General features: G+C 41.0%; 1 protein-coding gene across 1 annotated transcript; it reads right to left on the bottom strand.

Annotated features, from left to right (window-relative positions):
- Positions 1-1,060: 1,060 nt before the first annotated feature.
- On the bottom strand, positions 1,061-12,701 carry LOC115782228 (very long-chain acyl-CoA synthetase-like). Its single transcript, XM_030732301.1, has 10 exons — positions 12,137-12,701; positions 10,546-10,755; positions 8,974-9,132; positions 8,734-8,858; positions 8,450-8,644; positions 6,783-6,873; positions 6,315-6,513; positions 4,247-4,344; positions 4,031-4,161; positions 1,061-2,035 (listed from the first exon to the last, which is right to left on the bottom strand). The coding sequence occupies exons 1-10, from the start codon at positions 12,612-12,614 to the stop codon at positions 1,859-1,861; spliced, it is 1,863 nt and encodes a 620-aa protein (XP_030588161.1). The 5' UTR covers positions 12,615-12,701; the 3' UTR covers positions 1,061-1,858.
- Between the last annotated feature and the right edge of the window lie 794 nt (positions 12,702-13,495).

Raw genomic sequence — 13,495 nt, 5'->3', positions numbered from 1 at the left:
GAAGCCACTAAGACCACGTGAAAGCATGTTCTTAGAATGACGTCAGCAGCCGTTAGCACTGAGCATTGTTGAGCACGTCTGCAGCCTCTTTTGGATTTGAGAAACTTCTCATTTGAGTCTCTCAGATACGACACAAAGCATCTGTTTCCCACCATCGTTCCCAGCCTTCCCCAATAGTTGGCTATATTTAGCCTTTTCTCAATTACGTGCACCCATGGCACGGTGCTGCCTCCATCTTGTTGCATCATAAGAGTTTTATTGGCAAGCCAATGAAAAGTTTCGTGTTTTAGATATACTGTAGAATTTTTGGAGTTATTCCAAATAGCTCAGTTTTAGACTCATCAGGTCGGAGAATCTCTGTTCTGAGTTTGAATGCTGCTTGTCAAACTCAGAGTAGGCTGTCATATTCTTTTCACTCTGGGGGCCTGACTGATGGAGCTTGGTGGCAGGTTCTGACTCAGCAGAGTGAAAGAGGATCTCTAAAGTTCTGTCAGACTAGGAAGGCTTGGTCAGTTATTGAGGCCACTGTGCTCCTGGGAATAGGTTTTATTCGATCCTGACCTGTGCATAGTTTTATCAATCCAGTGCGTTCACTTTGCCACATCTGGAATCCAGTCAAGTTGTAGTCACATTAAATATAATTTTAAAGTGGCAGCAAAGTCTAAATATGAGGGATTTACAGGTTTTATGGGTTATTAAGTGTTTAAACTCAGTCTACAACAAAAGGTGTGCAAAATATATAAAGGGTCCCGGATACTTTATGGATCGATCATTAAAGTAAATGTAGTGCTTTTAAATGCATCCTGGTTTCTTCTGCACTGTGTTCCTTAGAATTGGTTTCCTGATAGCGCTGTACCAGAAACTAGGGGGGGGATTTATCTTATTGCATCATTTAAAATTCCATAATCTACTACTATACAACTATTGCACATAAGATATCCTTTCTCAGATCACCCCATAACAGGAATGCATGCATCTTAAACCCTGCTTCAGAAGCCCAAAAAAAAAAAAAAAACCCAACCCACACCCCACAATTTGTACAAAATAAAGTACGATAGAATCGGCAAACTCTTATTTATTTTTCATACATAAATCACACTGTCATAAGATTCACTCCATAGTAGCTCAGTGGCTTTGCACCTGACTGAAGGTACCCAACCTTTAAGTTCAAAAACCAAAAGGGGAGGAGTATTTTAAGACAAAGTTCAGTGTGAGATAACGTTTAAAATATCTTAGCAAAGTTCATTGATTTCTGCATGTTTGTCAAGTTGTTACACAACTGAGCTTGTGACAGTCTGTTTTATGTCAAAGGTTGTGCAGGTCAATCACCCCACAATCCTGGAGGTTCCTTCTGTTGCACAGGAATGTGGTTAGAAGAGCACAATGGCAACAGCTACATTAACACAGGGCAGTGTTACACAATAAAGCTGTCAAGTCACAGTATGCGTCACTAATAGATAAAGCAGTGACTGCAGATAAGTCCAGTTAGTCCACAGTAACAAATGCCTACATAAAGAGACCAGATAGCTGCTAACAGGTGGGTATCCAGCCTGTGATATCTGACCTGAATGGATTAATAAAAAATTCAGTCCATTGTAAAAACAAAGCCCATACAGTAAAATGTAAATGTTAGCATTTATCTCTCCAAACATACTTTTTTTTTTTTAAAAAGAATGGCACATACACACTGTATCTGTATCCCGTAGTGTCAGCATAACTGCAGAGGTGAAGGTAACTGTGTTAATGATGAAAAACATCTCTTTAAACGTGACGTGAGGTTTCAAAGTCGGTCCCTGAGAGCAGTCTCTGTTAAGGTCCATGATTTTTTTTTTTTTTCTTGGCTGCTTTAGTTTCTGCGTTAGAGTTTGATTTCCTTTGAGATGATTGCTCTGTAGATCTCCTTCGTCAAGGGCACATAAGTCTTTTTCTCAGGATCCAGGAAGTACAGAGGATCTTTGATGTGAGCCGGGTCGAATCCCTCCTCCACCAGCTTCACTTTCTTCATCTTGTAGGTTCCCGTCATCTCCAGGCAGGGCTGCAAAACAGGTTGAAAGACTTTTTTTACAGTTGTGTTCAGCTTTTATTTGGGAAAAAAAAAATCTGCATAGGTAAGATGCACTGCCAATACCAATGTATCAATCAGATATCAGCTAAACACTGGAAATCTGTATTACACAGTTATTACTGTACAGCAGTCTCCAGCCTTATGTTGACTTAAGTGAAATGATTCCAATGAGTTTCATGCAGGGAGCAATGCAGACCATAACGAGGAGAATGACCAGACTGCTTTGAGCTGATAGGAAGGCAACAGTAACTAAAACTAGACTCAGAGCGCATAACCTCGCCCACCCCAAATGTTCTATTCGCCAGTATTGTGCTACAATGGCTATCACCCAATGTTATCATACTCCATCAAAAATTACTTCATCACAAAGAGTAAGAATGTATTATGATCTTACATTTTATTTTTAAAAATTTGATCCACATGAACAGATGATGGCGTATATAGTCTGGATATATTTTGTGCTGTCTATGCACCCCAATAGCATCCTTTGAAAAATCTGAATTAAGAAAAAAAAAACAAATGTTTGCTGAGATATGAATTGTATGTGTGTGATTTTTTTCTGTAGGGTTTGTAGTTCACTTTGCATTACCGTGAGTATTTTAATTTAAAATAGAAAAAGACCATGAAACATTAACAGTAACTGTTTATACCTGAGCACCAAATTTCATTGCGACAGATGAAAAATTCACTCAGATATTTTTTTTAAATTTTGGACTATTTTTGATGACCTCGACCTTTGACCTTGAAAATGAAATCAAACGTTGTTTGGCCCCTGAGAATTATTTCCACAAAGTTTCATCAATTGTGCTTCAAAGCTTTTTGAGGTATCCTGCTAACAGGCAAACGTGACCAAAAACGTAACCTCCCTCCACCTGTCAGCGGGCGAGGAAATAATCACTTGTTTTAACCAAGCTATGTAGAAGAGCGTCTTTGAATGCACAACACATACATCAGAGATTGTCTGCATATCTTGATCCATCCTGCCTTGTATCAACAGTTCAGGCCGCTGGAGATGTGGGGGGATATTTTCTTGGCACAGTTTGGGCCCCCTTAGTACCAACTGAGCATTGTTTAAACGCTGCAGCCTACCTGAGTACTGTTGCTGACCATGTCCATCCCTTTACCAGAGTGTACCCATCTTCTGATGGCTGCTTCCAGCAGGATAATACACCATGTCACAAAACCCAAATCATCTCCCACTGGTTTTTTGAACATGACAATAGGGTCACTGTATTCCACAGTCACCAGATCTCAATCCAAAAGAGCACCTTTGGGATGTGGTGAAATAAGAGATTTGTATCATGGATGTGTGGATAAATCATTATTAAAATACTATTATTAAAACAATTATTTTATCTCTTTCGGTTGAGTAGCATCTACAGTTTCCCTCAGTCATGAAAGTATGTTGCCACAGTCAGTATTTTTATGCCTGACTCCAGCAGCCTTAACCCTGACCTGAGGGACGTGTTAGGGTTACATCACTGCACCGCCTTCCTCTTTGTTAAAAGGATCAATTTGAAATTCCTAATATTTCTCTAGAAAAGATGAAATTGGAACTTAATGACACATCTGATCTCTGTTTATGGCATAACATCCAGACCCCTCGGGTGATCTTACTCAATGTTCCCTTGATTAAAACCCAGCTGAGTACACAGTAATAACTGAGGCTTAGACTCACACCAGCACATTTTGATCCACTCACAGATTCTTGCATCTGGATTTCAGACACCAAGGTGACACAGTGGAGCGGTTGAGTGTGCATTAGTTAAAACTGTAAAGGATGACGGATGCATGTCCATTTGGTATCGAGAGAAAACATTGCATAATGTAAATCACAAATTAAAATGATATCTCAGCTGGTTTAACAACAACAAAAAGAGCTGCTTTAAGCCACAGCAGCCTGAGAGGCCTTCAAGAACAAGTCTGGTCTTGGCAAATGCATTATTAACTTATAATATTTATTACCTGAATCCTGATGAATCTGGGTCTTGCGTAAGCTGGGAGGTAATTGACGACCTGCTTGTAAGTGTCCGAACAGTCGAATTCTTGTCCTTCTTCCAAAGTGATGGCTGCCATGCCGATGCGCCCCTCATGACCTTGATTGGAAAAAAAGAGAAATATTAAATGCAAAGTACTGACAGATCTGCAAAATATTAATATTTACAACCTCAGTGTGTTTACCTTCAACTTTAACACCGTAAACATTTGCCTCTAATATGCAACGAGACATCGTGAGAATATCTGCAACCTCCGATGTGGCGACGTTTTCTCCTTTCCATCTGCAACAAACAGCATGCAAACAGTCTGAACCCAACCCACCAATAATCACCCGCACAAAAGGAAAACATCAAAAGCTCATACTCTCCATTATAATCAGGTGTTTTAATTTACATATTTGCATACTTTTAAACAGGGGCGCAGCTACAGTATATCCACAGGTTTCTGTAAGAGCATACATGACAGATTGCTACTTCCGCTGTCCGGTTTCGGGTACCCAAAGTCAGAGCCCGAGTTTACGATAATGGTTACTTTGTGCTGTGACGGGCGGCTTTATTAGTCCTAACATGAGCTCGGGTTCAACTTGTGTTGTTGTTGGCTGTCACAACAACTCAAGAAAACTGAAAAACGAGTTAGAAAAATTTTGCTTCCAACATCAACAACTATGAAAGGCCTGTCCAAGCCCAGCGCCCTACACACTGCACAACCTGCTGCGCATCGATGAGGTTGATTTCATTTACTTCAGTGATTGTGTTGGGGACACGTTCAGGTGAGTTCTTCTTTTGAATTGAAGCTTAAAAATTGGAGTTCACACAAAGCACTAAAAAAACTTTTGACAGATGGAAAGGAGAGAACGTAGCTACAGCTGAGGTGGCTGACATCCTCGTGCTGGCTGACTGCATTAAAGAAGCCAATGTTTATGGAGTCAATGTGCCAGGTAAATGTTGCTTTCTGCTGCACTTGTTGCTAAAGACAATAATAAGATGTTCAAAGAAGACACTGTGTTCTAACAAAGTACGCCACAAAACCAAACTCTCAATAAATGGGTAACTTTTAGCTGGAAGATCATATTAAAAACCTCAGTAAACTTTGAATCTTTACGTATTGGCGTATTTATTCAAAAATATGGACAGTATCTGTATTCTGTTTTCTTGTATTATTTATCTCAAGAACACTGCAAATCTGACTCTTTAAATTATGTTTTTATTAAGATAGAAATTCTCAGATATTCTGAATTTCTAGTTTTTAAAAGTATGGCCAGGAATCATGAAACCTACTTTCTCAGTGGTGTTTGGACTTTGTAGATCAGTTGAAGTTATTGTGGTGGCCATGCACCTTGACAGATATTTTACTTTAATCCACAAAGTTTTTAACATTAGACAAAGCGTTTAAAGCACAGCATGATAACACACCTCACGTTTTCTTAAATACACAGTCATGTTAAAAGAAAGTGCACCTGCTTTCACTTCGAAGCTTTAGACCTCAGGAGATGAAGAGAACCAAATGAAAAATCATCTTATTATTACTTATATAGAACCACAGATGAACAACAAAACATCCTGGATTACGGAAGAAGTAAAGAAGCTGGTACAAGAGAAGCGCAAAGTAAAACAAAGACCAAACACGGTACAAAGCCGTGAAGACTGAGGTTCAAAGGAATATAAGAACAGATAAACAAAAGCAACTGAGCAAATTGTGCGAGGAGATGGAGATGTCTCAGCAAAAAGGAAATATGAGTGAGCTCTACCAGACAGCAAGACGTATCACCCGAAAGTTTCAGCCACAACTAAATTGCGTCAAGGCAAAAGATGCTGTAATCACCACAGACACTGAGAAAATAACTGAACACTGGTTGAGACCAAGAATAAAATGAATAGAAAAGACATGGACCGGATTGACACTGGAAGAAACAATGAGGACTGTGCTAGACCAGGGTTCATGGAGGAATATCATCCACAATGCAACTAAACTTCAGATCCAAGATGGTTAAAGGCAAGACAAGAATCTGTTATCACAGAGGCGCCTAATCAGTGCCATGCCTCTGTTTTTGAGCATATCATATGCACAGCTGTTAAATACAGAAAATGCCAACTAGAGAAATAATTTTCCAACATCGCGGCGCCACTATGCTCTGCACACAGTGCATACCCACTTTTTGCACCATTGCTTTTAATGACAAACCAGAGTACAACAGTGACTCAGTCCAGACTGGATTGTTTGGCAGAACAACACAAAATGAGTGCCAGCTTGCCTGAAAGTGTCACCGACCCGATCCTGAAAGTACACAAATTTGTCTTTGTCGAACCGAAGCAAATCGCCGGTGTTGAAGTACAGGTCGCCTTTTTTCAGGACGTCATGAAGCCTCTTCTTCTCCGTCTGTTGTTCATTACCAGCGTAGCCAACAAAGGGAGACCTCTTCGTCACCTTTCCCACTAAAAGTGCCGTCTCACCTGAAAAAGACATCAGGAAATGCAACTCAAAAAAAAAAAAAAAAATGTACCACACGAACAAATATGCAAGTTATATTAAAGAAAAGGTCAAGAACACCACATTTTTATGCTTTGTGCTTTGAGAACAAATTGCTGTAAATTCTTTTGAAACTCTGAAATGCTTTCAAATTTGGTTTCTATCAAACTAAAAATCCTTTAACCAAAAACCTGATCCTGCTCCTCACATGTCAAACAGAAAGGAGAAAACAGAGGGCCGCTTAGAGACTCACCCACGTCTGCTTTGATGCACAGACCCTGGGAGTTCCTGATGGGTTCCTCCTTCTCAATGTCAAACTTGATCAAAGTGTAGGGGAAGAAAAACTAGGAAGGATGAAGGAAAAAAAAAAAAGTTAAAATGTTTTATTCCTAAAAGTAGTTTAACAGCCTCCAGTCGATGAAGTTTGGATTTTCTTTGCAGACCACAAATGACAGCAGCTCTGTGAGGATGCACGAATATAAACATGGCCTCAAAATATGATGATAACATGCTTAGCAAGCCTAATACTCACCACATATCTGAGTTGACTGTGTTAGCATGTGAAACTGTTTTAACTGGCAGTAAACATAAAACCGAGGCTCCCTGTAAAGATATTTGCTCTTAACCAAACACTGATGTGGCTGCTGGTTTAGGATGCAGTTCTCATTTTCTAATGACATTTACTCCAGACCTAATGTGATGAAAGCAGTTCCTAACAGCATTGTAGAGCATTTTCTACTTTAATTTTGCACGGTATGGTCCTGTAAAGTGGATAGATCCCCTCCACACTCACTGGATTGGGGGTCTTGAACAGGTGAGTTAAGAATATCAAGAATCTCAAGCTGTGCGTCCTGTCTGGACAAAAAGTCAGCGCACAACTGTGTTGCAGTAACTCTGGGCCTCAATTGCAAATATTTGCACGGAAATGTTCTTATGTTGCACAAAAAAAAAAAAAAAAAAAACCCTGTGTGGCACCATTTCTCTTTATAAGGAAAAAACTTAGCACGGTGGCGTGGTGGTTAGCACTATTGCATGTCTCCTGTGTTTACGTGGGTTTTCTACGGGTACTCCGGTTTCCTCCCACAGTCCAAAGACATGCAGTTAGTGAGGTTAGGTTAAAATATATGTATATGCTAAAATGGGGAACCTATTTATACTTACGTCAAATATGCACATAAGCCTACATTTGAATTCTGACTTTAGATTTATTCTTTACTCTTAAACACAATCGGGGCTGCAGCTGAAAGAGTTATGCACATCTAAATATTGATTAATGGAATAACAATTATAATCCATCACATTCTACTGTAGTAATGAAAGAGCTATGATACTTTATCTTACACAGTCAGCATTTTTTCCAACTTTATTTCCACTCTTCAGGCTTTATTTATACAGTCGGTCTTTTCCAGACACTTAGAAGTACACACAAAGCCACACAGCGGCTTTAACACTAAACTGCTGGTTTTCCTGTTAGAGACACACACACACCGCTGCATGCTCTGCAGCAGCTGTGCTGCTTTTAGTCCGTACTGTTTGTTTAACTGCTTCATACTTTTATGAATGCACTCATAGTTAGATTGATATGTTATTTGTGTGTACACATGGCCCAAGGCTTCTTCATGGCGGATGAAGACAGGTTATTTCAATGTACTGTTTATGAATAAGGTGCACTGTTGTCAAGTTTTTGGACTCTTAAACATAACGGTCACACAATAAAAAGGCCACCACAACTTTGAATAATATCATCAGCTGCTGGTACAATGTAGAAGAATCAAAAGCACTTCACTGTTGTAGCTGTTGACATTTTTACTATATAATTTCCGAGTTTAGCCAAATGTGATTCCACAATTCACCAATTTAGGCTCCAGATCTGAAAACAGGGAGTGCATCACATTGCAAAAGCATGCTTCCTCTTCCTACCCTGTGCACGAGGTTGACTCGTCCGACTGCACCGATCTTGGACGTGTAGTTGATGAAGCCGATGTTTCCCTCTGTGGCAGCGTACAACTCTCTAACTTTAATGTCCCCAAAGCGATTAAGAAACTCAGACCAAATGTCAGTTCGGACACCATTGCCGATGGCAATTCTCACTTTGTGGTTCTTCTCATTGTCTTTCTGCCGAGAGTGAGATGGACACAGAGATATTCCACCATTAGAACAGCAACTGACCGGCGTAGCTGCAGACTGATTAGGTTTCCTCTTACCTTGGGCATGTTGCAGAGATAACGCAATGTTTCACCGATGTACTGCATCACGGTGACGTCATACTTCCTACAATCGTCCCAGAACTGAGAGGCAGAAAACTTTCTCTTCAGAACGATGGTTATGCCTGCAATTAAAATCACATTACACTACCTGTATCATCCTCAGCCACTTAAGCTCTCAGATCAGGTGTGCAAATGCTTTTGTTCCCATGCTCATGAGAGGATTAAGAGGATCATTACCTCTTTCGATGGCTCCGGTCATCCCGATCAAGAAGCCGGAGCTGTGATAGAGAGGCAGATTGATATAGCAGATGTCCTCTGCTGTGATTCCACACACTGCCTGGAGGAAGGAGGCGGCCCACACCCTCTCATGTGTGACAATGGCTGCTTTAGGCAAACCTTCCAAGGTCAAAAAATAACAAATTTTGCTTTTGAATTAAAGATGAACTGCAGCACTGCAGTATGATCCACTTCACCGTGGTTCATTCATTGATTCTGGACCTTCTAATATTGCTATTTTCTTTATGACTGCATAAGGCAACATTTCTATATTCCGTGGACGAACTCATCTTTCAGCACATTGCTCAGATTTTGCAGCCTTCATCTTTTATCAGCTCTCACTTTCCCCATAACAGCATTTCCAGTGGGAGGTGGCCATTTCCTAAACTGTCCACTACTTTCTAAACACCAAACTGCAATCAGACAAAGTTGGCAAGTAGCTGATGAATATAATTGGGCTCTTAGCAGCTACAGAGTCAGGATTTTAGTGGCAGAAACAAGCTTCCATAGAAGATGTCACTAAAGTGTGGGCTTGCACAACCATTGGGGTTTCTACAGATCCAATCTCGCTCAGTTGTAGTAAAAGACAGTCTTAAGGGCTCAACTGGAAGTAAATTAGCAGCCCACTTAATACGACGCTGAATAACAAATGTTCCTTGCTAACAAAGCATGTACTATTGTTCTGTGAAAAAGGTCTGTGGGAAGTAAGACATTTCATTTAGGCGCATTCATGTGTCTTGAAGGAGAGAACATAACGTGGAAAGACGAGCTCCTCTCCAACATGCCTGCATGAGGAAGTCTTTTTTTTCCCCCCAAGCTACTAATATATATAAAACTAGAACATCTGAAACAGGAGTTAAAGATTCTCACTTAAGGTTTTCACCTGTGGAGTAGTGAGAGCATCCACAGTTTCTTTACATCATGCATGTATGCAAGATGTGATAAGCACACGTGCCAATTCCACTGATATACAGGTGCTACTGTGCCAAGACATTCTGTAGCATGCCAACAAAGGCAGGAAAGAATAAAACTGCTTGCTAGTAAACAGTGTAAATAATAGAGACATTTAAGAGAAAGGCCCTGAGGGATTGCTTTTACACATATATATTGCTGCAATGCTGAATGTAACAAGAAAACACCAGCGCTCTCATTTGATCAGTTAAGCTCTGAATGTGTTTGCTCACTGAAGTGCATTAATACTGTAAATGCCTTTTAGCGACACCAATCCCACAGATGACCGCATTCAATCTACACACCTCTCTAAGAACAGAAGGTAGGATTGAGGACAGGCCTGTTGCTTTAAGCATGATGCATCTCATAAATTGGACAGTCATCAATATGATCTTATTTTACTGGAGGATAGTGGGGTTAGACTTCAAGGGAACATGAAAAATCTAATTTTTCATTGTTTTTCAACAGAATTCAATGCCCCAAGTGTTTAGACCCTGTCTCCATACATTAGGTTATTTTATTTTTTTTAACTACCTAGAGCCATTTCAGCCAGCTGACTGGAAATTCACACACCACCCATACCTGTGGTCCCAGATGTGTAGATATAGAGAGCAGTGCTCCTGATATTGACATTGGCCCTGAGGTCCCAGGACAGTGGCTGATCTGAGGCCTTGGAGATCTTGTCAGACAAAGCGGTGATGCCCTGCACGCTGCAGCTCTCCGACATGAGGTACATGCTGATACCCTGCTCTCTCAGTGTCGGCAAGACCTCTTCCACAGCGTCCTGCAGCTCTACAAATAGACAGAAGCTTTCAGCTCAGCACAACATGTCAGAGCACTGTGTTGCGAAATGCGGCACATGTTGGCTCACACATGTGCACCTGTATCATGTATTCCAGATCCCACTCGGGAATGAGCACGTGGTGTAGGAAGTTCAGCTCTAATGCATGCATTTCTCAGACCTTTTAGTGCTATAATGTGAATGCAGAGAAACATATTTTCAAGGTGGGATATTGCTTCCGGTAAAGTCGCTCTTCAATGTAGGGCATAAATCGCTCCCTTGTTCTTTAAACCTTCACTCATTTAGACTCTTGTGTGAAGTCTCTTTCCCGGTACATATTCCTTAAAATGCTCCCTAATTGAAAACTGCAGTGCCACAGCTGGATTCAAAAAGGAAGATAAATAGTGTTTCAGCTGATGCATCAGTTATTTTTCCAATTATAGCAGGACAAAACCTTCATAACAAGACATTATGGCTTATATAATTTGTATTAAACATGTGAAATCATCCTCTCCATATATCCATAAATAGGATAACAATCAACAATCAATGCAGTGAAAATGCAGTTCCTGCTGGGTTTTTAAAAAAATCATTTTAGGTCCATCCTTATGTCTAACTTCTGCTCCTGACTAAAAGTTTTCAGTAACAACCTTTAATCAGAGGTTAATGATTGGCTGGCACTGGTGTGAAACAAAAGTTTAGGTTTATGTTGTAATCTCCAGTGGTTCAAAGATCAGCTCAGTTTCTCCTTTGTGGAATCACTGAGTTTGTACCTGGTTCTACGGGCCGAGGTTCACTGTGGCAATAAAACCACATTTGTTTGGTATCATCATGCATCAGTAAAGCGCATCTTTAATCTTGGGGGCCTGACCCAAACTCTAGTCTATCATGTCATTCCACCATTTACAGACCACATGATGATCTAATCTCATTAATGCGATCGTTACCTGTAAGGTAAACACAGCCGTCAGATCAATCAATGCATTTAAGTTGCTAAACTCCACCTGGGATGCAGTGCCTTATAATGCTGCCTTTCTCCAACTTAGGATAAACACAATGCTGACGCATTACTGCACTCAGCAGCATAAATTTGCTGTTTATTGACGCTTCTTTTTAACCTCTTAGATGTGTAAAAAGGTTTGCGTCTTTTTTTTTTTTCTTGGTAATGATCCGCAGGGTAAAACGCTGCAGAACCACGTTTCTCTTTGCCACCACATCATGCTGTCAAAATGGGTTGAAAAGAAGAAGGAATAAAATATCCGAGGACACTTTCCACACATTTCTTGCACAAAATGTAAAAACTAAAAGTATCTCTAATTTACTGTTGGTACTTTGAATGTTGCGCTTCTTTGGGGGACATGCCAATTAACGACACATTACTTAATATCTCACCTGAAGAGGCGATGATCACTTTGGCCCCGCAGCAGGAGAAACAGTGCAACAGAGATTTGGATCTGATGTTGAAGTTAAGCAGGGCGGCCGGGCAGCCCAGTTTCGTCAGACCGAGCCAGGTCCAAATGAAGCTGGGCTCGTTCGCAAGGAACAGGGCCACCGTGTCGCCCTCCTTCAGCCGGGCTTCAGCCTGCAGCGCTCTGGCCACCTTGTTGCTCTGTTTGTCCACTTCGCCATACGTGTACGCGCGACCTTCAAAGTGCACGAAGATCTTATTGGGGTGCCTTTTCACTGCATCCAAGAAGCAGTCCAAGATGCTGTAAAAGGGTTTGATTTTCTTGTATATGGCTAGCCTGGTGCCAAGTTTAATGGACGTTAGTGTGTACGAGCAATCTTCACCAAAATAGGGGCAAAACGCTCTGATGTATGAAAAAATTAAAATAGCCAGTCCGGCCAAGACGGTGAAGCAGATGTACATTTTGCAGAGCGCTCAAAGGAATAAGTGGTGCGACGCAGAGAAAGTGCACACAGTGGCGCTCGGTTAAATTTGTGACAAAGTTCACTGTCTCGGTCCCGGGCGGTGCTCGGATCTGCACCGCTGACCCCTCCTTCATTCCGAGGAATATTTTTCAGTTGCCAGATCGAGTATTTCCACTTTCACTCTATACTGGTTCTACAACTCATTTGTGTTCGTGCAGTTGGTGTTCTCGTGTTTGATTATTCTCCTGGTATCCTCTAAAACATGTTTATCCCGGACCAAAAAAGTGAGAAAAAAAAAGTGAGCAAATGAATCGTTTGACACTTTATTGTAGGGAGAATGAAGGCTCTTTGTTTCAGTACATCATGCTGATTTATATCCGCGACACTTCCAATTTACCACAGGTAACTGCGATTTCCTTGTAAAAAATTCTAAACGCAAGCAGGGGGAGAAATGAAATCGGCATTAATAACAACGGCCAGAAACCGTGACAGCAACTCCGTAAATGGCAACCTGCCTCATAACTCCGCAATCTGAGCGGTAGTGGGCGTGCACCAGCGCGCCTTCTGTATTTGTCTCCTGATTTATGGGGAAGAGCTCCTCTGCAAGCTGCACAAAAGCTCCCTTTTACTCCGGGGAGAAGTAACACAAACATCTTGCGACAGTGTGCTGCTGCACAGGCCGCGCTTTCAGTGAAGATGTGTGTTTTTAGTGTCAGATATTATTGCTGTCGTGCAGATTTGAGAGACGTGTAAAATTGTCGAGGATGTTTCAAAGTGTGAAACAGGGTCGTAAACAATACTGATTTCCAGTAACAGTGCAGTTTTTCCCCCCAGTAGATCTCTGTAATCTCTGTAATCTGTATAAAAATATAGAGAAAA

This window comes from Archocentrus centrarchus, chromosome 6, assembly GCF_007364275.1.
Source record: "Archocentrus centrarchus isolate MPI-CPG fArcCen1 chromosome 6, fArcCen1, whole genome shotgun sequence".
NCBI classification, from domain to species: Eukaryota; Metazoa; Chordata; class Actinopteri; order Cichliformes; family Cichlidae; genus Archocentrus; species Archocentrus centrarchus.
Note: the sequence above shows the minus strand (reverse complement) of the source record. Positions and strands in the feature narration are given on the sequence as shown.

What these genes read in the sequence shown, in the direction of transcription:
- LOC115782228 (XM_030732301.1), bottom strand. Translation starts at nt 12,614, where the DNA reads ATGTACATCTGCTTCACCGTCTTGGCCGGACTGGCTATTTTAATTTTT. An exon ending in GAGTCAACCTCGTGCACAGG is followed by an intron (nt 6,874 to 8,449) that starts GTAGGAAGAGGA and finishes CATCCTTCCTAG; the next exon opens with TTTTTCTTCCCCTACACTTT. An exon ending in GTGCATCAAAGCAGACGTGG is followed by an intron (nt 6,514 to 6,782) that starts GTGAGTCTCTAA and finishes TGTCTTTTTCAG; the next exon opens with GTGAGACGGCACTTTTAGTG.